This window comes from Micropterus dolomieu, linkage group LG01 (genome assembly GCF_021292245.1).
Source record: "Micropterus dolomieu isolate WLL.071019.BEF.003 ecotype Adirondacks linkage group LG01, ASM2129224v1, whole genome shotgun sequence".
Lineage (NCBI taxonomy): Eukaryota > Metazoa > Chordata > Actinopteri > Centrarchiformes > Centrarchidae > Micropterus > Micropterus dolomieu.
The window spans coordinates 34449872-34476199 of NC_060150.1; the positions used below are offsets into that span (position 1 = coordinate 34449872).

The 26328-nt window shown below is 41.5% G+C and overlaps 1 protein-coding gene across 2 annotated transcripts; it reads right to left on the reverse strand.

Moving 5' to 3' along the window:
* Positions 1 to 6146: 6146 nt before the first annotated feature.
* crispld1a (cysteine-rich secretory protein LCCL domain containing 1a) lies at positions 6147 to 22305 on the reverse strand. Of its 2 annotated transcripts, none has more exons than XM_046066298.1 (15): positions 22049 to 22305; positions 21164 to 21484; positions 14489 to 14607; positions 12523 to 12655; positions 12290 to 12405; positions 12050 to 12150; positions 11766 to 11957; positions 11031 to 11091; positions 10881 to 10947; positions 10564 to 10694; positions 10395 to 10438; positions 10201 to 10273; positions 10022 to 10097; positions 9758 to 9891; positions 6147 to 7248 (listed from the first exon to the last, which is right to left on the reverse strand). In XM_046066298.1, exons 2-15 carry the CDS (start codon positions 21422 to 21424, stop codon positions 7197 to 7199), a joined length of 1560 nt encoding a protein of 519 aa, XP_045922254.1. In that variant the 5' UTR covers positions 21425 to 21484; positions 22049 to 22305; the 3' UTR covers positions 6147 to 7196. The 2 variants fall into 2 exon arrangements, with proteins under 2 accessions (XP_045922254.1, XP_045922264.1); XM_046066308.1 differs by lacking the exon at positions 22049 to 22305 and adding an exon at positions 20065 to 20113 and having other exon boundaries at positions 21164 to 21237.
* Between the last annotated feature and the right edge of the window lie 4023 nt (positions 22306 to 26328).

Below are 26328 nucleotides of genomic sequence, written 5' to 3' on the forward strand. Positions count from 1 at the left end.
GCTATGTGACAGAAGGCTTATCTTGCTGCACAAAATCAAAACTCAAGTCAGCTACAGTGCAAGTGATTTGTCATATTCATTTTAAATGAAAATACGTTGCATTACCACAAATAGACACCAAGATGCTTTGTGTTTGAAATACAGAAGAGGACATCTTCATCATTTCATTTCATATGATGTCATATAAAAATTCAAGAAGGTGCCTGTCCTGTCCCTCAACCCAGTTTGAAAACAGTCTTGATCAGAGGGTTAAATGTGTCTAAAACTGCACCTTGAGAGCCGTGGGTTATTGCTTTCCTTATTTAATCTGACAGATTTAATATAAAACAGGTGATGCCTGTGCTTTTCTCAATGGCCGTGGCTTGTGGGCCCTTCTTTGGGATTGGCAGAAGCACATGACTCCAGTGCTCACCGTCCAGTTCGGGACAAAGCTACTCTTTTACCTCCATGGCCCTCTTCACAACGGCTCATGTGTGAGCATGGAAAAAGAGTGGAAATCAAACCTCCTCTGTAAATACACGAAAGGTCAGTGATGACGTCAGAGTCCAGGGACGTCCTCCTCCATGATTTTGCGGCCCATCGCCGGCGCCTGATTCGTCGCAGCTCTTTATATTTTGCACTCTATGCTCCCTGACCATGATCCCAATATAAATACACTAGCACTGAACACTTCTGTCATCGAATTGTGTTTGGTATATCGCCCAATGCTCATAAGTCTGTCTGCTGGACCATGTGTTGCAGGCAGGCTACAAAAGGAATCATTTTTGCTGACTTACAAAAACTGGAAAACAAACTCATTCTGGGATTTCTTTTGATGTAGTTTACTATGAACTGTACTTTTTCATGAGTTTTTTCATTTTTCATGCTGCACTCTTCTTCCATTACCCCTGGGCCTTGGCCCAAAGCTCTCCCACTTCCTTTTTCTTGTGTTATAACTGACTGCAGAGGAGTGTGTGCACCCATCTGCCTTGCATGGCCTTATTGTACCCTCAACTGTATGTAGCTAGCTGTATGTAGCTTTTCAGACTGTTCCTTGTAGTCTTGCCAGGCATCTTATACTCTCTTCCAGTTCTTTCTCAACATTTATTTTCCTTTCCTTTGCAAACAAGTGTTTTGTTTTACACGCAGGTTGTCTGATTGTGCCTCAGATAGTCAGGGTTCTTTGAAACTCACTCCATTCGCTCTATTATCCATGGCTTTGTGTGTGAAGATTGATGCCACATTCCTGAGCTATAGTTGTGTTGTTATTGGTATTATTAATGCAATCTCAACTGACCCACATCTGGAGGATAAGCTTCTGTCCATTTAGTGCTGTATAAGTAAGACTGCTGTGAAACAGTGATCAATTATCAGGAGATAACTGGCGGGTTTAAAATTTGGTCCAAGCAGTAATCCTTCAAAGAGGAGATATGAATTGGTTTCTCTAAGTGTCCAGATGATGTGGACCTGTCATTATTTATTCTGAAGGGCAGATCTAACAGCAGTGCAGTCTGGGAGGCAGCCAACCCCTCCTGGAGAGGTACCGTAGGCACAACTTTCCTTATTCCACAGTGCTTGTTTTAGGAAAGGCTTTTACATGTGGCCCACATCTGCCTCAAGAACATAATACTCCTTCGCTAACACCCGTTTAAATAGGAACAAATGTCTGTGTTGCTGTCTTATATGTGCAAATTGTTGACAGTAAATCATCTGATATGCAGTTGTTTTCCTTGGTAGTTAAGCATTTAAGAATATGGCTGAAGTCGTGCCTGTCATGACTGAAGATGAATGTATGTTCAGCATTGTGGGCATAAAGATATGCCCGTGCACAAGAGGGAGAAGACAGCACAATAGCTAACATGTCAACATGTAGATGCACATTATTTTATTTAGTATAATTTAGTATAATTTAGTAATTTAGTGCTGTGGCAACCGGTGGCGCTTGTAGAAGCAGCAGCTGGTAGTTCATCCAAACTTCGCTACACTTTTGTTTTTTATCTGTTTTTTCCAGCTTTATTGGAAGATGAAGACGGGGTTTTTGGATTGGGTTCGGTGAGGAGCCATGCTGGCCCAGCTTGGACTTAATTCTGCACCTAAAGATTCGGTCTGGACAAAATGGGACTCATGTTGACCAAACAACGGAATTCAGAGACTGTTATGCCCACATTGTTACAGAGACCTGCCCCATCAACATCCTGGATCAAGCACTCGGCAGGTGGTCCATGTTCTGAGCTGTGAGCGCAAGACTCCGGCAAGATGAGAGGAGGTGGTTTTACATCGATTATGCTTGGTGCACAAACTCAGTCAAGATGGACTCTGTTTCCCAAATGTCAGACTGTTTTGTTGTGGAGATGAAACTTTCATATTATCATCTGGTTGCAGCTGTTTACATGCTGCTGTATACCCCCCAAACATTTGTGGAATGTGCGGGGTGTATGCATGTATGTATGTATAAATGTATATAAATATCTGTATTGTTTTATTTTATTTTATATGTTACCATATTTTAATACAGGCCTATACTTATGTTGTTTGTGTAGCACAAAGGAACTACAAATTTCATTTCATTATGCAGCCTTGTGCTGTATAATGACTAATAAACAACCTTGTACCTTGTAATTTAGAAGGAGTAACTTTGCCAGATGTTCTTAATGTGGTTTTCTACTCACCTGTTTATACATGAACAAAATGATCTTGCAAGACCAAAAGTTCACATGTCTCAATTTCAATCACACAAATGAACCCTTTTCTCTTGGAAAGCCTAATTTATTTGTATTGGACTGTAAAAAAAAAAAAAAAAAGAGTGAGTGTTTGATCTATTAACTTCTCAATTCAATTAACTGGGTACAACACAGTCTGAGTTGTTGACATCATGTAGCTGCTGTAACCTCAGCACTCTCCAAGGGCACTATTTTGTTCCAGGATGTGCACCACTAAGGCACAGATTACAGATTATACCAGTATTCACGTGAAGTTAACCAATAGTTGGACTGTACGTCACACTGCTTACACCTCAGTTAAACAGTCCAATAAGGTAACCACGTAGCATATTCCTTTGCATTTTCTGCATGTCTGCATAGAAATATTGGACCCAAAATTTTTATCCATTGTTGGCACATCAGTATCAATATAAAGTGTCAATTTGAATATCTGGTATTCCAGTGCAATTCCCCAACTGAATGGACATGATCACTAATTTCAATGCATGTCATAAGATTTTCAATTTCAGTCAAGTAGTTGGGTGGGTTGGTCACAGGAGAGCCTGTTGGTAATGAATGGTTATTATAAATCAAATGTCTAAGATTTGTCAGAGGGTTGTTTTAAAAGCACACAGGCCTAAAATAACTCAATAATTATATGAGTCACCTTGCCACTCAGGAAAAGCTTATTTTTTCTCTACCAAAGTACCCACTCCATCTTAGCAAAAACACACTCAGTGTGGCTATGCACATATAATATTTTTGGATCTTGAGGGGAAAAAACCCACTCCCTGTCAAATTTTATGTTTTGTTCATCTGCCAAAGTAAAGGTTTGACAAGAAGGAACACAGTCATTACCACTGGCAACCATAACTTTTCACCCCAGTGCTGACGGCTTCCCTGACTGCATCACTGCTATCTGATTCCCATCCAACCATAGTAGCATAGGCGGCGCAGACCTAGCACATAAACAAACAGGTGAGCGAGTGAAAAAATACAATTAAACCCAAATATACAGCCCATGCACACACACACACACACACACACACACACACATACATACACAGCACAAACAAATGCAGAAGCACATACAAACTCTGTCTGCCTGCCCCTCTCTCTCTTTCCCTCTCCTCAGGTGTGTATGGTCTCTTTGACACAGTCTGCCAGTCTGCTGCCATGCAGCGCCACATTTAGCTCTGCAAGAAGCGCCAGACTGCAGCTGAGCAGAGCACAGTGAGGAGGTTATTAATGGCCTTCCTTATTTTAAACGACAGTCTGAAAACACTGGTGGCACCATGCAGACCCCGCTAGCTGCAAGCTTGTCTTTCATCCCATCTGTCTTCACGGCACTCATTCTCCTTGGTCCTAATGGACCTATAGCTGTCGCTCTGTCGGTTTGCTCCTAATGTACCCTCGTCTGTCTGGTGGGTCGCAAATGAAGGCACACAACAATCTATCACCATCAACTCATGCGTTGCGCCTCTCCCTTAATTATTTGAAGTTGTGCAGCATTTTGTTTAACTAACGGGATCAAACAATGTTATAAAACTGCTTCTGGCAAAGTTTACTGCACTTAAATTTTTAAACCCTAAAAGTTAGGAAAAGATGAGAAAGTCTGCTGCTCATGAAGGAGAATCAAAACTTCACGCTGTTTTCTCTCGCCTTCAGGTTATCTCTCTGCCCTTTCCTCTGTCCCCTACTTTCTCCCCGTTCACTCTCCTCCTCGTCCTCTTTCCTTTCATTTTTCAGAACCCCCAAACGACACCTATCACCACACCCTGCTGTGAATTTTGACACCTGTCTGATGTATGCCTTTCTTTTCTCTCATGCACATGGATGGCCTATCACTCACTCCGCAGCCCCTTCTCCTGCAGAGCTCAGCCAATCACAAGTGATTGGGTTTGATCTAACATGATGTGTCAAAGCATAAATGAGTTCTTGCATAAATGTGTGAGCACGCACGTCCACACGTATTTGAACATGACGTTGTTTTTCATGCAGGGTGTGTGTTTTGGGGCAACTGTGAAAACAGCAACAGAAGTCAACCTCAGACAGGTACTTTTCCCATGGTTCACGACCAAAAAGTTGTTTTCCATACGTTGTGAGGATTGGTGTGTATGTGGCATGTTCTCGCCCACATTTGTAATTTAATCTGCCATTGCAGATAGATATGCAATTACTATTACCACACATATACACCTGTAAAACTCAGTGTTTATATTGTGTCACATCAGTGTCACTCAGCCACTAGCTGTATATTCAACCCATCATGTAAGATTTAGTAACACTTGTCTGGGGAATAACAAAGACTGGCAGCTTGAGTCACAACCTATTGCATCCCTCCAGACAGCATAACACTCTTGGACATGTACATGGTGGAAGCCATTACGGATTGGTCATTTCGCTCCATTGCTGCTCAGAAGCAAATGAAGAGTGACGACTCTACTGCCTGGTGACGGACCCAAAGAAGAATGCTGGGACATTAAAAATCAAATGCTTCCGCTATCCAAGGTTTGAATGAATAATAGGTGTGGATATTGAGGAGGAGCGTGACACATCCTGAGAGACTTTCATGTCAGTAGCGCAGGCTTCTCCCCCAAGTGGAGCAATGGATCTGGAAGTCTGGGGGGACTGGAGTTCAGTCTTCATCCAACCCACATCCAACCCACAAAACCTACCACTTCAGTTACTCCTTGAGGTACTTCGATCTTTGGTGTTTGGCTCTGCATGCATTGTTATCCAATGGGTTAGAGCAAATTTGAAATGACTCATTGCCGATGAGGTTTTAGAGCAGATGTCAGCTTTATTTTGAGGGTATTAGGACCCATATCAGATGAACTGTTCAAGGACCACTGACAATCTTCTGTGGACAAGAATTCTCAGTTTCAAAGTGGCAATATTTGATCATTTTAAAATATCTTATGTGTAGCTTTTTCATTTGGAGACCATTCAGAGAACATTTCCTGTCCAACTCTGCAATTTCAAAATGTTTATCCTAGATTTATCTTTGACTGTGCTTGAGGTGAAATGAATCTGAGGCACTGTGGTGCTTGAGGCTGGGATAAATCAGCACAAGTAAACATGCGCCCGTGTTACGATAATGTTTATTACGAGAAATCTTGAAGAATAGCAATAAATATGGAGCACTGCCCTATCACCACAGCCACCACAGATTTACAGCAGAAAAACCAAAACTAACATAGGTTTGAAGGAGACATCAGTTCAGATCAGTTTCTAAGATAAATTTTGCATTTCATGGAATTGCAGTTTATTTGGGCAGTGGCTCTGAAGCAGATGTTTTAGTTTCAAAAGCAAGTTGAATTGCAAAACATTAGATATTGATTATGCTACTAAAACCCAATAATAATATAATAGCTAGATGTGTTTTTTAAGTGTATATAGACCAAATGTAAAAACCTTTGCAAAAGCATCTGAGAAATATCACAATAACTTTGAGTGAGAGAGAACTGTGGTGGTTGTAATATTTTATTGCAAAACTGACTTTTCCTAACAACCTGAGGTAGGAAAATATATATAATGCACAGAGAGACGGTGACAAAAATACAATGAATTGCCCGTTATATTGATCGCAGCTTGAAAGATGGCTGAGAGCTGGTAAAAATGTGACCAGTAGCCAAGTGATTTAAAATCGCCATTTCTCTACATACTGTTTGAAATAACTGTTGCATAGTGATATTCCTGTTTATCGGTGTCAAGGGGAGATGAACAGACATGACCTGAAAAACATCTCTGCGGTAGCTACATCCAATAAAATGTGATGCACGATGAACTTGGGCACATGGGTTACATTTAGAGAATGACAACTCTGAGGGATGAGTGTACTTCCCGACCTGCAGGGAGTTTTAACTGAACCACATTATCTGGAAAAATAACCAAACAAACAAAACCCATCACACTGGCAATTACAATAACAATACAAACAACACATAGCAGCATCCTTTATAAATCATATTGATATAAAGCATAATCATATAAAAATAAATGCATAACTATTTTTTCCCCAAGCATTAAACAAGTACAAAATATGACACAAAACCTCTCCAAAGCACCTGTAAAAATGTGCCAGACTTAATACAATAAAAATGATATTCGTCCTTAAGTGCCATTATAATGTTTTATATCATAGGATCTCTATAATCAGTATTCATACACAGCTATTTGTTAAAAAGGCAAGGTAATGGCACAAAGACAAAACATGTGTAAGACTATTAACAAATATGTACAACAAAATATTCCGAGAAATTTACAGTTCATAGAATTTCCTGCTAAAGATGATGAAATGAAAACACCATGCGAGTGAGTGCTAACAGTTTCCCACTGTGTATGAGTCAAGTTTTTGTTGCTGGGTTTACGCTGTCATGGAGACGACCCCTAACCCCTGGAGTGTAGCAAAGCCAGAAACATTTCAGTCATTGAGTTTGACAACAGGGGCTTGATTGCTGCCTATTCAACAGCCCAAGTGCGCTTTCCGTTTGGTGAAGCCGCCCTCTGGGGCAGTCAAATCACTGCGAACACCCGGAACGCCTTGCCTCCAGCAGGGTTTTGAAGGCTGCGGGGAAGGGAGAAAAAAGAGGGTGCGTCAGTCTGGGTGCGGCATGTGTCAGATACAGGACATGAACCAGCCTTTTTGCAGAGAGACGTAGATGACATACACACACAAACGGATAGACTTCAGGTTTTACGGAGAAATGTCCACGCCAGTATGCTGTCTGACACTCTGATGACAGAAAGGGCACAAGCACATAGAGGTTGAAGCCTCTTTGAGAAAACAGGTAAGCCACTAATTTTTACACAAACACAGGGGGGCTTCATGTGTTAATCCAACAAAGACAGACATGTTGTGAAGTCTAAGGACACAGATAAATGACGGGCAGATAGTAACAGGCGTCAGGCATCTCAGCAGAGTGACAAAGATAAATGGGGTGGAGAGAGACAAGGGAGAGAGAGGGCAGAAAGAGAGTGGGCAGGCCATAGAATAAATAAGACGTGTGTACGTGTATATGTTTATCTCCTCTACACAGGTCACGTTGACAATAGTCATTCTGCCAGACAATCCAAAGTCGGTGCAATTGAATGTCTCTAAAAGCTACAACAGACCATGCAGTATATGGGTCACTCAAGCTTTAAACAGAGCCTGGTACAGACCCATAACATTAATGCTGTCATAAAGTGGTACAGCATTGATTCGACACATGCTCTCACTTTATTAGCATCAGCAAAGTCTTTTCCTAGGCAAGCATAAGCTTCCTTCTTTGTTAACAGTTGCGTGTTCCTTTTCAGCCAGTGAGGACTCATGTAGGAAGACAGTGACAAACATCTACCTGACTGTGAGAATTACAGGCCTTCTAGTCTTTGCCCCAGCAATGCGTTACTAAAATCTTGGCCTTCCATCCTACCAGAAACTATTCACACAGACCAAGGGATTAATTAAAACAGCACATTGTTCAATATCAGAGAGAGGCCTCGAACATTAGTCATACAAAAGTCATACCTTCTCAATCTTCTTGATGCAGAAGAGCTAAATTTTTAAACTCTGCATTGATTTGAATTAGGTCGGTATTTTATTGCCTGGCTTAAGCTTCTTAACATTCCACTAGCCACCGTACAAACCAATGATGTCTCTTGTTTCCCACTCTGTGTGCCAAACAGAGTTTTATTCTCTCACCTCTTCGGAGTAGAAATTGAAAAATGGTGGGCCGATATAAGCAAAAATAGACCTCTATGCCGAAGATGTCGTTCTCTATTAGCAAAACTGCTATTTCCTACATGATGTTGTTGTATGTATGTATGTTTGGTGTTGTCTTTGTGTGTAACATTGTTAAACAAGCGTTAACTGTTGCTTATCTGTTCCCTGTAAATTTGCCATTATGTCTGTGTATCTTGTTCAGCCCTCACAAAGCTTAGTCCTCCCTTATATTTAAGGTGTTTTTGGTTTACTTACAAAATATTCTCAGCATCCTACTGTAAATGATCATGGTCACTATGGCCTCAGTGATTTGGTCCCTGTATGGGTTCAGATTCAGAAAGTCTGCACTGTTTCCCACCATTGCTGACCTACTCTTACTGTATTAGAACAATTAAACACTCTGTACCTGACAATTAAGAAGTAATTTTATGTTTCAAGCAATGGCAACAAATTGTCTGTTAAAGCCTAACCTGTTTTTTTTCTTAACAAGAATAAGGTAACAAATTTCCAGTCTTGAATTAATAACCAAAACGTAGCTTGTGAGATGTTGTCTGGCTGTGCGACAGCAGTTGTACTGTACTTCCATCTACCACAAATTTTAACTTTGCCAGAATTTTAAGACTAATGCAATTTTCTAAACTTCAACCTAAACCTAACCAGACACTCCTCTGACTATAATGTCCATGCAAACAAACTTGCCTTTATTCTGCACTGCTTTGCATTCTTGTTTGTTTTCTTTATCTGGGCCACTACTACAAGCTTTAGACCCTTGTCTGCTGATTACCCTTTTTGACTTATGACCAAATTAAAACAAACCACTCCCAGAACTACATTAAGATGCACTCATCTTCTCTACATTAATTGCCAAGCTATTCATTATTCTAAACTAGACACATGCTACTCACTCTCCCATGCCCACTGCATGAGGGATGTAATGAGCTGCCTGCATCTCGGAAAGATTAGGTCCACAAGGGAGGGAAGAGTGGATACATTTCTCTCTACCTGAGAGCCATTGATTTCTCATTCCTTCTCTTTGAGTCCCAGCAAATTAACCCCTTCACTTTCCAACCAAGCCGAGAGACAGAATGCTGACTAAGACCATTAAACTCCGTAAACAATTCATTTCATGACACTATACTAGACACCTTTGATGGCCTCTGGTTTTTACATACTTTAGTGTTATTTTCTATTTACTCTATTTAATGAAATTTAATATTTAGTTCTATTTATAAAACTGTTGTTTCTACCAATATACGGTTTTAATATCTTCAGTGCAGTTACAATGGAGGTGATAGCTTTTACTCGATATGTGAAGCTTTTGTTGCACAATTATCCCTGAAAGTTGGCTATGTGGAGATTAGGCATCTGATACCTCTCTGAGAAAATGCCATTTTGGTATGAGGCAATGTATTGTTTCCGCTTGTCCACTGGCATCACATCGATGTAGCCACCCACGTCATTCCTGATTACTCCAGCGTGGACCGCTGCTCGGCATATACTGGACTTCTACAGAGGTACGAGGAAAGGTAATGTAAGAAATCTTGATGCATTTCAGTCTCTAAAATCATGAAAAATGTTGATAACCCTGGTGGTGAATCTGTTTTTAACACATTCAGCTTCAAAAAGAGGGACTTACATCAGAGTATATTCTGGTACCAATTACTCTGGATATGTGAGGATTCTCTTCTAAACAGTTTCTTGGGCAGTATATCCTAAAAATAGAACAGTTGGACACGGTTAATGATTTGATGAGGCTGGAGAACTGCACTTATATAAAAGACTGACATGCAGGCACACGTAAAGCCAGGTTCATACCTTGGACAATGTTTTGCAGGCTTTTGGTATGGACACAGCTGGGCAACTGTGGATTCACACGTGATGGCTTTGACTGCAAGAAAGGATTACAGTGATTGTCAACAAACACAGTTGCCGCACAGCTTATAATGAGTAATTTAAACATAAACTGTGACATATCTATAATGAAAGTGTCACATTATTGTCAGTCTAACCTGCTACTCTGGAAACAGTGAAGGAATTAGCACTTAGATATTTTCTGTCAAGAGAAATACACAATATTATCATTATTTTCACTTATTGTGAGCGTATTTTTGTCAATACTGCTTTTGGATATCAGCCTTATAAATTCATGGTGATACTGTTTCAGTATTATTGTCTCACCCAACAGACTGGACTCCGTTCTTGTTGGATTTAATGAAAAAGTCCTTTCTGCCTTGTCTTGTTACATCCATCCATCCTCCATCATTATCTATGACACCAGCATGTAAACCAGCTCTGCAAACACTGGATTGCTGCAAATAGAACATCTTATTTACAACATAATGTACACTGACAGGCTTTTGCTGATACAGTTGTAAACAAGTAGCACTTCAATGTCAAGGACACTTTAACAGCTGTTAATTGGCACAATATTCAGCTATGTAGGAAATGAATCCACACAGTCAGACAGACTTCTACTTCTCAATTTGTGTACTCACCATTTCATAGTATACTGTCCCAACTACTTTCCCTGTAGCGTCTAGGCACCCAGCTGGGCACTCATATCTGTGGATTAATATAGAAAAAATAAGGTGAAATGTAATATATACTCCATTTTGTGTTTTTATTATATTTCATCTTAACTGTACCTATTACATGGTGTTCCTTTACACTGATCTCGAAGCTTAGTGTCACAGGTCACCAGCTGGGCTGAAAAACATAAACATAAGGCCTTTCAGCTCTCATACAGGAACCAACATGGATGCATTGGCTGCTCTGATGCAGACGACTAGTTTCTAAAAGCCAGAGTTGAGTGAAACCCAGTGAAGGCCATTCTTGTGATGCTTCAAGGACCAAAGATAGGAATTCCTGCAACAAGGTTCAGGGAGTTAAGCAATACTGGAGGAAGTGTCTCAGCTTACAAGCACAGGCCCCTTACACTGCAGAGAGGAAGCCATTTAAAAACCACAGCGAGCCCCTCTCACCCCTAAAACCCCTCTCAGCCGGCCAAAAGCAAACACACACTCAGGGGATCATGCTAAAATAGACCTCCCCTCCCTGCTCTAAAGAGTGACTTGCAATATTAAGCACACTTCAGAAACTGTCAGAGGTAATCAGGGAGATGACAGATAAAGGCTACAGAACATCAAGGCAATTTAAGATAAATTGCAAGAAAAATATTTCTGGTCAAGGCCTATTTTTTTGCTCGTTATGCATTATTGCTTATTCACAAAATCTCTGGTTTTAACCTAATTTTTCAAAAGAAAGATTCCTTTTCCTGTTAGTTGAAGTGATCTGTGCACGTCCCAGCCCTATACCAGATCCTACAACCCCCATTTTGAGCTTAAACTAGATCCAGAATAAACAGTTAAATGGCAGCTTACACATCTGCTGTGTGTTGACCACTTCATTCTTATGCAGGTCCTCTGTGGGGGGTTTGGTGGGGGCTGGGGCGGGGATACTGGGAGGCTCAAGCTTGGAGGCCCTAGACAGCGGCTTCTGCGGTGTACGGGGGGCCTCTGGCTCAATGAAGTTGTTTTCTTCCGTTTCCTCTTGTGGAGGGTTGGAGCTGTCATCTTCAAGTAAAGTCACAAAAGCAGGGTATAGTAATTTAGTATTTTCCCCCAGGATTTCTAACTCTGTCTTTCTCTATTATCCCCACACATACCTTTGTAGCAGAGGTTGTCCTTGCAGCCTCCTCCATAGCTGGGAGGACAGGCAGAACATGGGGTCCCATGTTTGTAAGGTGCATGGCCCCACCAGTTTCCCCTGTTCAGGTCATATAAAAAGCAAGGTGTATTGAACAGAACACATTACTCAAGTGAAACTGATAACCCATGTTGCTTTCCAACCCCCCTCGTATATCAGTGATGCAGCTGTGAAAGAAAATCACAACAAATGTACTTACTTCGGTGAATAGTTGCAGACAAGATAGACGGCTTTGGCCCAAATCTGTCCCCACACATTCATGTTGTAACACATGTTGATGGCACAGCCAATCCGACTGCTGGTGGCCCAAACCAGCTGCAAAAGGATGGCAATACAGACCATGAAAAGGGTTTATAAAGTCTTAAATAACTAAAGGGATAAAGATAAAATCCTAAAGAACTGGTATGATCCTGATGAAAGGGTATGATCTACCTGTGTATAATGAGTACAAACTGGACCGGAGCATCTGAAGGGGCAATAGGGGTTACACTCCTGAGGGTAAGGGAAGGAGTAGTCTTTCACTTCATCATACCAGGCCTGCACATGGAACGTGGGTGGACGAAACCTGGCGGGATGAGTAAGCATACCTATGATGATAGCGTTCCAAAAAACATTTCTATTGTGTTGTGTCTCCGACGGTGTAGGAGTTGGTATTATGCATCAAATACCTACTGCTTATTTGATGCACAAGGTACCCTTCAGCATTCGTTGGGTAGCCCTGGGCTTTTACTCTATCTCCATTGTAACCCATCCGCATCAGGTGAAGTAGCATAGCCAAAGATGAGTCATTTAAAGCTTTAAGTTAAGTTAAGTAAGTTAATATTACATACGTACGTACGTAATGTACTTATTTCAACCCAAATCATGATCTTTTCCTAAACCTAACTAAGAAGTTTTGGTGCTAAATACTAACCAAACTACAACCATTTCACAACATTAACCGCATCTTAAAAAGGTGTTTTATAAGAACGCTTAAGGGTACCTTGTATGTCAAGTACCAAAAAAAGTATTTGATGCCCTGGGATGAGAATGTGTTTTATATGCACATACATGATACTCATGCAGTAGATGACATGCAGTAGGTGAATTTTAAGTTTATTTTATGTTAATTAACATTGACATGTATCCACACTGCGAAGTTTATAAATAATGTTATAGATACAGAGATACAGTTGGTAGTAAAAGATACAGCCTGCATGATTTCAAAATATGGTGTGAAAAAGTGACTCAAGGGCACACTGAACAAACCAAACAAAGTAATCGAGTACTTATTTGATACAGAATATGCATCAATAGATAAAATAATTTAGACTGCGCTCATCTATTCAACAAACATATGTAGTTATAATCTGTAATTAGCACCCTTTGGTAACCACAGCAATGTAAATACATCTGTTAAGACAGCCATTAACCTTCTTGCCGACAATAAAACATTTGAGCTCTCTGAATAAATTGCAGTAACCGAGGACTGACACTGATTTGTCACCAGGTGTTTCAAGTTGATCTGATTAGAAGCAAAAGGACATCTTGAATGTGGAGTGATATGATTAGATGTGGATCAAGAGTCTCTTATGTGAAGCACTGCTGTTTTCAGATGCTCTGTGGGGGACTAAGTGAACAAATGAACAAACAAATTAACACATGCAATACAGTCTGGATTGTGTGTGATTCCTCTTGCAGCAGTTTACAGGTTTGTTAGCACCTGGATGTAGGTAAAGTAGGTACCAGCGGCATTGGTAGCACATGCATATCAATATGCCCCACGTATGAACATTATGCATACACCAGTAGAAATGTAGAAACGACACAATTGTGGTTTTATAAGGAGTGAAACAAGTGGATTTAATGCATTTTATGTTGCTGAATGTCTCATATAAAGTAAAACAGTAGAATACACTTGGCAAACAAGCTAGCTGGCAGTTGCGCTACACAAAAGCTCACTAAAATAACAAGATAAATCTGAGGGGTTTAGAGATGATTGTGCGGTCAAAAGAGAAGAAAAACATAACTGTGCTAAACATTCTGTATTCATTTTTAAAACTTTTCTCTTATCTTTGCTCCTTTTGTGAAATATTAGATAATTTCCCTCTTATTAAAATAAAACTATAAGTTTACAGAGGAAATCTCTCTTTGCTGGCACTCTCAGACATCTGAAACATGAAACCCCAACCATACACTGCATTTTTATAAGGGGTCACAAGCAAAAGAGGACAGAAACAACCAGTTTAATCTTTAAGAACACGTAATTTTTGAAAAGTAACTCTAACTGTCAAATAAACATAGTGGAGTAAGAAGTACAATATTCAGCACACACACACACACACACACACACACACACATAGATGCCTATTTCCAATACCTTAATTGCAGAAACTAAGTGTATTGAATTATTGTTTACCTGCCCCAATGTGCTCCCAAGTTCTGTCCAATCTGTGGCAGTAAACTGGCAGGACCGTGCTCCCACAGACAGGTCTCTGCCCACTCCTCTGCTGTACGCTCCAACTCTGTGTCCCATTCCTGTAGGAGATGAGATGGAAAAACAGTATGAGGTAGTTTTCTAGATTATATTTTAAGGGAAGTGAAAATAAACTAATCCCGTGCTAGAAGAAGCCACTTTTATTGCTACTAATGGAACTTGTGCAAAAATATTGCATTGCCAGGTCATAGAACAGATAGTGAGTAACCGGAGAGTATCACTGCCTTACAGGGTTTGTTCAGCTTTCAATGTTCAACAGATACTGAACAAGAATTACTTATTATATGTTATGATAAGTCATAGCGACTATGAGCTACTATGGCTAAGTAAGTGCACTAATCTTTAAACTAAATGCATAACTATGGTGATGTGTTGCTGCTGTTTAAAGAGCATTTAGACTTTCTTATTGCTGCTCAGATGACTTTCCCCAGATGGGTTTTCCCGTAGGATCGGGTGTTATTCAAAAAATGCAAAAGCTGTTTTTCCTTAAGTAATACCTTCCATATGTCTCTGGTGAGATGTCTGGGTGCAAGCTTTTGTTTCACTTTACCTCTTTCTGAATTGCCCTCTCAGTTAAGTTTGGCTCTGGTTTCGGATACTAAGGGATCATATTCCCATTCTGGGGTTTTCTGGGAATGCAAAGAGTGTCCTTCCTCTCTGCTGACCTACATTCTACCATAAAAAATGTTAGAATAACACCAGCTGTAATTCCTCCGAAGGACACTCTATGTTCCTTTAATTGCACACCTTCAGTTTCACTTTCAGCACGGTATTTCTAATGTGACAGGTTTTTACGAGAAAGTCAATTAGTTCACGTGTGTGTGCATAAATGTGTGTTGGTGTGTGTTGGGCACATGCATTAGGAAACCAGCGGAGGTGTCAGAAGTTTTCACATTTCACACAATGGGCCCAGGAAGCCTCACTGAAATGTCACCCAATAACAGACACTAAAATAACTCCGCTGCTTCCACCAACTTCCCCCTCCATCTCCATCACCCACTTTCAGTCCCACCAGAAACAACTGCTGTTCTCTGCATTACTCCCAAAACACACGCCTACCACCTACCTAACAACAGGATGTCTGGCATCGCTGCAAATGAACTCTGAGCAGTTTCTTCAGCTCTCTTTCTGGGAATCCTGTTGGCTGTTGAGAGGACGTATTTGTTTAAATCAACACCACCAAGGAAATATTGGCTGACCCTGCTGTGATTGCGCAGTGTGTTATGTCCAATTTTAACAAAAAGACTTGTAGAAATGTAACATAACTGGCATATAGAACAAATAAACTCTAAGAGGTGTGGAGCATATTTTACATTCATCTCTATACCTGCGAAGAGGGAGCAAATCAGTGTTATAGCAACCTCTTCTTGCATAGGCTAAATGATGATAGACACAGCCAGGACTAAAACAGGAATGAAAATTTGTTTACGTGAAACTCTATTCCTGCTCAGAAATTACCTCCGTCTGCAGTGAGCTGCAATTAAATGTAAGCATGTCAGTATTGTCATATCTGTTTTTTAAATACCATGTTTTCCACTGTAATAGCTCACAAAAGCTGAAACAGAAACACTGAAGAGATTTAAGCCTGTTCATCATCTGCAGTGGAAGAATGCAGAGGGAAGCCGTTCAGCTATAACCTTGATTTCTGTCCACATCATTTTCTCAACCAGTGACCTCCTTGCACTGAAAAATAATCAATGTTTACACTGATAAGCAGACTGAAACACATTGCATTGCACTGTGGTAACTGCCAAAGGGTCTGCAAACCACAGCACATAGGACATTCTGTACTTGAGCAGGGTCAACACAATGTTTTTGACCATTAATGAATGGTTATGGGTCGGAAAACATTTAGGCCACAACTACAGTAGGTTACAAGCCAAAACTGACCATAACTCTGGCTACAGTCTTGGATGGGAATGTGGCTGATTACGGTTTCCACAAAGACATGATTTGTGATGCTCTAAGAAGCATGTCTTAAAAAACACTAAATACAAGCAGAACTCTTCCAGCTGAGTCCTACAAAATTCAGAGCAAGCAGCCTCAGAAAGTGTCGAGAGGCGTATTCTTCAGCTGTTGAATTTGGTGCAAAGTGCAGCCGGCTTGTCAAGCTGCTGTTTGCACAGTTAGCCCAGCAGGGGAGGTGTTGTAACCAAAACTCACGCCCCACCACCCACCCTGGATGCACTTCTGCTGGGGCCAGTAAAGAAAAACGCCTCCCCTGCTACAGTCTTTCAGCGCGTTGCACACAGCATTGTGTATTTCGCTTAACACTTCATTTGCGGCTGGGTGTTTTTTTCTCTCTCGCTCTTCCTTGGTCATCTGGTTGCATTCCAAAGGGTGCAGAGGTGTACTTCCTTTGCAAGTTTGGGTTTCCTGTTCATAATCAATGTCGCATGCAGAGAAATACTAAAACAGCAGGGAAAAGATATGGGAATTGGAGAAAGTGAAGTTGAGAAAAAAACAAGTACGTTAAATAAGATACCAGACAGAGAATAGAAGAGAGGAGGCGATAACGTGATGTGAGAGGGAAGACAAGGAGGCAAAAGAGTGACCTAATAAGTCATCAATAGTAAAATTAATGTACATGGAATTAAGGAAAATTGTGTATGTTAAATTGACTGCACAAACTACTTCCATACTTTCCCACAGCAATTAAGAGCAGATAGTGTTTCATTCAGTGCATTCCACCCCACATCCACTCACATCGAAGGTCCCGGGGCTGACCATTGTCTGAATTTTGTCAACCAGTGAATACCATTAAATCCCATTATCATGTTATAACAGGATCATAGTTTGTCCAGAACAGCCAGTTACTGTTGGCTTGACTTGAACAGGAAGCTGTCTCAATTAATGGGCATCATAAGTGAGCCATACAAGTAAATAGCCTGCTATTGATTTAGTCTGATAATAAGTTGGAAATAATGATAACAGTCACTTGATCATTATATTCAATATTATCTGTAATTTACAACTACCAGATATCAGCCAATGAACTACCAAAATATAACAGTGAGTAAAGCTGCACAGAAGCACTCTTTTCCCCCACATTTCCTTTTCATATTTCATTGATCAGTAATGGTGGTTGGTGGTTCTCCAAGAACCTGGTTCTGGACAGTAGCAGTAAGTAACTGAAGACGAAGGCCTTTCTGAGCCTTGATGGCACAGGCAACTCCAGAATCAGACCAAAGGAGCAGGAATTGCAGCAGTGATAAAACTCCGGTATGAAAGCTCACTACAAACGATGACTTTTGAGTGTCCCCACAGAGGTTTTAGAGGAAGTTGGTGAGTCATTAATGGAAGGCAAGACTTTAAGGAACTCCTAAACCCAAAAAACATTCCCATCCGGAGATGACGTAGAACTGTAAGATTCAGATTTGCTCTATAGAAAACATGGGTATGTCCTTGGTATACCGTCACTGGAACCAGAAGGTATTTTCCAGGAGCGAAGGTGTGCAAAGGATAAGTAAGACAACAGTAGGAAAACAGTCAAGCCTCAGGTTGACAGGACTGTAATCTTGAGCATAAAGCTTCACAGATAATTGTGGGATCATTGGAATTTGCTAATTCGATCAACATGTGTTGTGCTTCTCTGGAAAGTTTTATGACCTTGTTCCCTGCAGTATTACTGGAGGGTGCTATTAGGAGGCATTCAGTGTAAGTGCATTTAGAGCAGGAATCTATGTTTACGTTCTTGGCATTACATCAAGCACGTTCAGTGTGGGCACTGGACTCCCACATGGGTACACCTTGTGGCCTCTCCTGTTTGTGATATTTGTGGACAGGATTCCACTGGTGCAAGTGAGGCCTGGGGGGCGTCCATTTTTGTGACATTAGGGTAGCATCTTTGCCCTTTTGGGATAATGTCCTTTTGGCTTCCCTGGAACGTGACCTTGGACGTGGACTGGAGCTACAGTATGTGATTTGGAAGGACTAAAATGTTTCCATACTATGGTTTTCAGCGGCTGCTCTTTACTTCTAGAGAAGCCAGCAGACATCCCTTCCCTTTGGAGGTTTTCTGGGTAAAACCAACTGAACAACCCGGGGAAAAACCCATGACACACTGCAGAGATTCAATCTCAGCTGGCCGGGGAGCTCTGAGGTAATCTGCAGAAGAAGTTGCAGAAAGTTGCTGGGGAAAAAAAGATGTCTGGACTGCTCTGCTTAATTTTTTGCCACTGGAGTCTGATAATGACTGTAAACTAATGTATTTGGCAATATTATTAATCTGTTTCCTAACAGAGCTAACAGACCTAAGCTCTGTATATACTGTTTCACATGCTTGTCCACATCACCATAATTAAACATCTTGGGCAAAGTTAATTTCGAGGCAAATGTATTAGTCTAGACCTTAATTAATGTCTGATTGGACAACCACATTATCCAGCAATGAATTAAAACGGCCGACGCTTGCAGCACTACTCTGACACATCCTGCATTGAAAAATGTCAATCCAGCTTTATCTTAAACCACCAACATCGCTGCTACCTCAGACCTGAGTGCAGCCCAGCAAAGCCAAGTTAAACATCAAGGCAGGTGGGGCCCTTTCTCCCAGGATGCCATCTGTTTGTCTTGCAGCGCTTCAAACACTGACACTCCTCTGTTTATACCTGTGGGTCAACATTTGAGTGAGAGGCAGAACCGCTGTCCCCCTTCTGAAAGTGCATTGAAGCTTTGTGGCTTGCTATGGAGTGTGAATGCTTATCCGGGGAATTTTTTGGGCCCCTGTGTTGGATAATGACAGAATGGGAACGGAGCCACAGGGATAAGGGAGAGGGAGGCAGAGAGAGAGAGAGCAAGAAAAGGAAAACAGATGAAGGGGGAGGAAAGAGGGGGATTTGAATTGATGTTATCTCAGTCTCAGTCTCTATGATGATTGCCACAGAGGGTCAGCCGGGTTATGGTTTAATACAATGGCAGAGAATAACAAAGCTGATGAGTGAATGGCTATGCATGTATCAGGGGTATTTGCGCGTGTGTGTGTGTGTGTCCGTGTGCATCTGCATGCATGAGTGTGTAGGGAGAGCAGGGGAGCATGTCTACGAAGTCTTCCAGTACAGTGAAGCTGTGAGGTTTCTGAAAGGTGACAGCAGTTCAACACAGACAGAAGGAAAATGTGAGAAATATGGAGCCCCTTCCAAAATAAAGCCCAGAAAATCCACTTTACGTGTGACCTGAACAGTTTCTTGCCTGGAAGATACTGACATCTACAGCACTGTACATAAGGTTTCAGCACATCTCCTTACAATTCATTGTCTCTTTTTCCTTTGTGCCCATTCCAAATGTCTCCATCTTTTCTTTTTCATTTCCTCTTGCCTCACTCTCATTCAACCTCAACTTCTTTTCAATTATTCGGATACATCTTTTGCTATTTTCCGTCCCTCCATCTGTCTCTCGTTGCCTCTCCTTTCTATGTGCAAATCCCTTTTGTCATTTTTACGCCTCTATTTTTATTTACCAACTCTATTCTTCACTAGCTTTCACTATCTTTCTCTCACCTCACGTCCTCTTGTTGCATGCCTCTCCATATTTCACCCCTGGGTGCCCCTGGAGCTAAAAAAAAAACACAAAACAGCCAACTGTAACAGGAGACAGTAGAGCTGTGCACTGCTGGCTCAGCATTTCTCCACTAGAGTGTGCCTTAACCAGAAGCCTGCCAGGCAGAGTGGTGCTTTCACACACATATGTACATGGGCACGCGCACACACACATACACGGGGTCCTCAAGTCCAACCTCTCAATTATACAATTACACAGTCCAGCAATGGCCCCCAGCAGGAACTGTTTATTTGCCTTTACCACAGAATAATACTGCCTTTTGTTCTGTAGCTCTTTAAGGGAGATGAAAGAATGATAAAACCTCATTACCTTCTGCACACTGTATTGATTTTTAACCGTCTAAGTACAGTTGGTGGCAATGCACTGTGGCGGTCAAGCAGGACACAACACTACACACGTAGTGTATTTGGAAAAGTTCCAGATCTGTGGAGCACAGCCTTTCAGAAGTTGTGGTGGGCCTGTGTGTGTGTGTGTGTGTGTGTGTGTGTGTGTGTATGTGAGTGTGTGCATGTGTTCAGTGGGGGGTAGACAGCTGGTAAAACAAGACCTGGTGCCATTCTCTGATTCTAATTGCACTGTGAAAAGCTGTGATCTGGTGCTGTACATGCACGTGATCGCCAACGGATAAAGTCAAACAAATCTCTTAGCACGAGTTAAAAAAAACAAATACGCAGTTGTAATGTGATCATTGGCAAGTTGGTGGAATTCTTCTCTTCTGGCAAAACAATCAAAGTCACATGGGTACAGACTTGTGTGTGTGGTGTGTGTGTGTGCGTGTGTGGTGTGTGTGTGTGTCTGTGTGTGTGTGGGTGGGGGGTTGAGGGAGTGGGTCATGTGTGAAGGTGCATAGATGCTGGCATTTTGCTTGTGTGTGAGCCAAGTGCCAGCCGGTCTGGTGACTGGGTCAGTTCACTAAGCTATATGGTCCACAGGTGTTCAATACTCTTTAGGAGTTCACAATCGGGTCAAAGTGTTTTAACACATATAAACTGCATGGAGTATAAATGCACTTCTTCTGGGATTCCTCCATGCACTTACCATGTACTCCATGTTGGAAGCAGGAGGGTAAACCTGGCCTCTGAGTTTGTTGTGAAGGTCCAGGATGAGCTGAGCATCACTATCTGTAATGGCCCTCTTCCCCCTCTGCTTGGCCTCCCACCAGTCCCCGTCCTCGTTCAGATACTTGTCCAGTATCTGCTCCCAGCCCGTTGAGTTTGGAAGCATCACCATGGAATTGACCGTCTGGAGCAGCAGGAGAAGGCACACGCCCCTCAGCCAGTGCGGAGATCCGTGCCTCATCCTGGTGAGCGCTGAAGATTGTGATGGCGGAGATACACTCTTCTTCGTCTACAATGTGAACTGGCGAAGGAGCCGAGAGGAGAGGGAAAACAGGATTATTGGAAGGATTGAAATTGGTGTTCTGTATCAAATTTGCTGAATAACTTCAAGTCAGTATTGAACTTGGGGAGGACAGTGCATTGGCTTGCAGACATTTAGTCTGGTGCAGTGCCAAGGGTAACCTCATGAGGTTTACCGGGGGTTAAGCTGGCAGACAGCAAGGTCAATTAAAGAATTCCCTAGTGTTGAACTTCCTTGAAGATTTTACAACTTTATCCTAAATTTTAAAAAAAGGAAAGACAGCTTGGGAGCTGTGCAGCATTTCAAATTATATTAAGCAGTAAACCTGTAATAAATGTAGTGAAGTGCACAGAATGATGCATAATTGAGCTAATGTATTCACAATACCGCATGTATACAAACATAAACAACATTACCGTTGAACGTTTTGGTATGCATGCTGCAGTGCTGACAGAGGCTGATTAAACGTGCCAATAGCCCATGGAAAATGTGAAGAGTAGGCTAATGTATATTGAAACAGAAATGGAGTGGTGTGACTTAATGTAGACTTTGGAAATAATTTACCTTTAATGAATTGGAATGCAGCCCGCGTCTTGAGCTCCTGGCAAGAAATCTGTCTGTGAGCAAACTTCAACAGCAAAGAAGAAGAAGAAGAAGAAGGGAAAAAAGATCTGCCTTCAAAGTAAGTTGCAGAGCTCAGGTAGAGCGGTGGTGCCCGTCGCTGGCTGCCGTATGACGTAAATCAAAGATGTGATGTGGTCGCCTTGCTCCGTTTTCATCCGCTGGAGAAAGAGAGAGCGGGTATCTCTTCTTTCGGGATTCTTGTACCAAAGCCGTTAAAGCATCACTTTATCCACATTTTATCCTCAACTTGGCTGCACTTGGAGAGTGCCGCCCCTGACCACGCCTCTCCAAAAGGTTGGAAACGGCCCACTCGTTCCATGCCGGGACACCGGGACCTCTATGCGCGTGCATCTACAGTATATTATAAGCGGAATCTTTTTTTTTTCTCCAATGTTGTGCAAATTAAACGCTAAAATGCACAGAAAGTCTATATATATGGTTGATTTTAGTAGTATTACTAATACTTCCGTTTTTGCTGTTTGTATCTCTGTTATTCTTTGATAATGTTTCTTCCACAGAACAGTAACATGCACTTAAAGGTTGTTGACTGTTGCAGTCTTACCTGGTAACTGGCTTTGGTCAAAAATACATTAATTTAAACCAGATCTGCCTCCTCTGTGGGGCCTGGCAGCAAAAGTGGCCCCATTCTCCCGAGTGTAACTGTTAACAGGTGACTCCTTGGGGGGATTAAAACACAAACACTCTCTGTTAATTCCAAACCCTGAACTTGTCGTCACTGTTTCCCCTCCCACCGCAACACAGTGCAAATTCCATAATGGAAACAGGCAGGTTTTGTCTTTTGTCATCTGCTCATTTTCACTGGTGGCTGTGGCACATGTGGAAGCAGTAGCTAATCACCAGGCCTCTGTGTGTTTGCACCCTGTACTTTCCACAGGGGGACACACAATCTTCTTGTATTTCACCTGACAAACCTAATAAACCAAACACTGGCCAAGCCGAACATGTGCCGGCAGTGACTTAGCTCTGTCTTTTTCAGTAACTCCCCTTGTTTCCATGACTCACTGATGTTTCTATGCTTTTTGATTTTTTTTTGGCCCTTAGAACTTACCCATGTGAGTGAGGGACTGAATAGACAATTCTCAATTATGCATATATTTGAGCTCTGTAGGATTCATAATCTGTGTCAGATATCAGCATGGTCACTGGAAACTAGTAAAGACAAATTGTGCGGTGAAAGGCTTGGACATGCTATTGTACTTAAAACTGTACTAATACAATTAATACAGTCGCCACTTTAACAATCCTACTGTCAGTGGTAGAAGAAATACTCATCATTTAAGTAAAAGTTGCAAATCCACAATGTGAAAATACTCCTCTAGAAGTTAAAAGCATTCATTTAAAATCCTACTTCGGTAAAAGTCAGCTACATTTAGCAAGTAGTAATGTAGTACATTTAGTAGTAGTAACAAGTAGAGCTACTCATTCCTCAGACAACTGGCCCGTGTGTATGATATATTATTATACATTACAGCATTAGGTTGTTAATATTGATCCATCAGTGCACAAATAGGATTTTACTGTGGTAGCTGGTTGAGGTGGAGCTAGTTTTATTACTACTGTATATACAGTTGTTTCCAACCTAGGGGCTGGGCCCACTACACTGGGTCATAAAATACATTTGAGGGGCCGTGAAATGATTACTGGGTGATTAATCTTTGCTTTGTATATATCCATATCTAAATAGATATATCTATATCTATCTATATGTATATATAGAGAGAGAGATAGATATAGATTTATAGAGAGTAAATGTATATAGCTACAGTTATATATAATATTGGATCATTTGACCTCTTTGGGCTATATCAATTTTTTTAATGGAAATCCAAAAAGTAACCAGTAACTGTTAAATGTAGAAGAGTAAAAATTTATTTGTAGTTATAGAAAAGTAACATAAAGTACTAGTAACTTTTACAAGTTACAACAAGTAACTCAAAACTGTACTTACTTGAGTAAATGTACATTCCTGCACTGCCCTTAGTTAAGATGTGGCAGATAAGTGTGTACTGAAAACTATAGATGAATATAAAACCCTCTATTTCAGGGCACCTCTGCTGTCTAACCTACTTCTGTGTATGTACAGAAAGTGATACAAGAGGACCCACCGCATTCTGAACTTCCATAAACCCAGGTTTTACTGTCTGCTCCCTGGGTCAGTAGCAGGGGCCTCGGCCACAGTCCTAGCAGCGGCCCTCTCTCTGCGGTCAGACCAGGCAGCCCCCCCTCCCCTTACACCGCAGCTGAAATAGCAACGCTCTCGCTTGGCCCACAACTCCCGGGAGGGAAGCACCGCCGAAAACACTCATTCATCTGCTATAGAATTAATGTTTCTCTACATTTAGATGTGTGCATGTGACAGGAAGGAAGCGAGTGCATATATGTGTGTCTGTTTGACAGTAAGAGAGTGAGAGGTGAGGCAGCAAACGAGTGACAGGGTGTGTATTTGTGTGTGTGTGTGTGTGTGTGTGTGTGTGTGTGTGTGTGTGTGTGTGTGTGTGTGTGTGTGTGTGTGTTGGTACACATGCCTTCATAACATAAATATATGAGTCAATACATAAAACATGCAATCATCTTAAACACTCAAAATAAGTTTTATGGGCTTGGAATACAAAATGACTTTCATTACATTAAGGTTACGGCTGAAATACACAAAGAGTGACTGTAAGAGTACATCTCTGACCCAGACCATGAAGATGAAATTGTGTGGATAAAAGAAATATTTACCAACTACTCAGAGATTTCTATGATTTACAGTGTGGTAATTTAGGTCAAGCCATCTGTAATAGATGGAACATTCTCTGATTAATGTTTATTACAATGGCTGCCAGTAAATATACACTATTTGTGCCTGCAGTAGAGCAATATAAATGATTTCATGCTTGGGCTTCTTGTGTTAGCAGCTCTATCATCCCTTCTTTTTTATTGCATCTATTGTTTTCCAGTGCTCCCTGCTGTGCTGTCTGTCTTAATATTTCACAGTTTTTCCTTTCTTTCCCTTCTGACCTCCCCTCTACCTGTATGTTTCTGTCTGGCATGTGCACACACACTCTTCCTCTCACACACCAACCCCCACTTCCATTCCTCTGCTTCTCTCTCTCTCTCTCTCTCTCGCTCTCACTCTCTCTCTCTCTCTCCTTGCAGTTTTCCCCTCTGCTCTCTCTATCTCACCCACACAGTCATTGTTAAGCCACGGGCCCAGATGCTCCATTCGGTACCTCCTCCATTCAGCAAGTGGTCTTGCGAAAAGTCCTATGAACCCAGCAGAATGCATCAGCCATGCCAGACCCCGCATCCACACAACAGTAGCCTCTGGACACAAGAGCAAACCGCACAAACACTCTCGAAGAACACTTTTTGTTGGCCCACGTTATCTGGCACATTGCTCCCTAATGGTCCTGGATGAGCTGAATTGAGGTCAGACCGTTGGAACACAGTCGAGGTGGGAATGGGAGTAAAGAGCATCAAGGTCATTTGGCAGTAGTTCTACATCATTGCTTTTGTGACATTATCAGCAGTGTTCAGCAGAAGGCTGCCTCAGATAGCCACTTCAGTTTGGCTAAGTTTGTCTGCCTCTACCCCCTTGTGGTGAAGAGATGCTGATGCATCTGTGAGCACTGAAAAACACTGTTACACTGTAGGTGTTCTGTGGCTTGTTGTATGATCAGGGATATTTCTTTTTGTAATGTTTCTAAATGAAACAAGTTAATACACTAACATTGAATCCCTTTAAAATAAACCAATCTATTTTTGGCATGCATTCAAATGTCTTGTATCCCTGTCCCTGGCTTTCATGTTTGTAACATCCACCCAGAGCATCATTCAGTATGTTAATTACATTTTCTGCGTTCTGTCCCTCCCTCCCTTTTACTTTCCATTTTTATGCACAGCATGTTGTATCCATGTTCAAGATATTCAACATAGAATATCAGATACTTTACTACAATACACTTGAATTACACTTGTGTTATTCCTCCTAAACAATAGTGGCTTTATCTTTAGTAGATTCCACATGATGTTGCTGCAACATAAGGCTTTCAAGTGAATTTGTCAGAACATGTCTGGACCTGCCTCACAACTAGGTGACCACCAGGTGTCAGTGTCTGGCTTTCAGACAAAGTGCATCTCTGAGGCGGGTTCAGGTTGACAAACTAAAATGTTTCAGTTTCGCCACTCAAGGGCAACTCTTTTTTTTTTTTTTT

Excerpts from the sequence above, each read along its gene's own strand:
- crispld1a (XM_046066298.1), bottom strand. The coding sequence starts at position 21,424 with ATGAGGCACGGATCTCCGCACTGGCTGAGGGGCGTGTGCCTTCTCCTG. Across the intron at positions 14,608-21,163 it reads CTTCCAACATGGAGTACATG|GAATGGGACACAGAGTTGGA; the intron begins GTAAGTGCATGG and ends CATCTCCTACAG. Across the intron at positions 12,656-14,488 it reads TTGGGAGCACATTGGGGCAG|GTTTCGTCCACCCACGTTCC; the intron begins GTAAACAATAAT and ends TCATCCCGCCAG.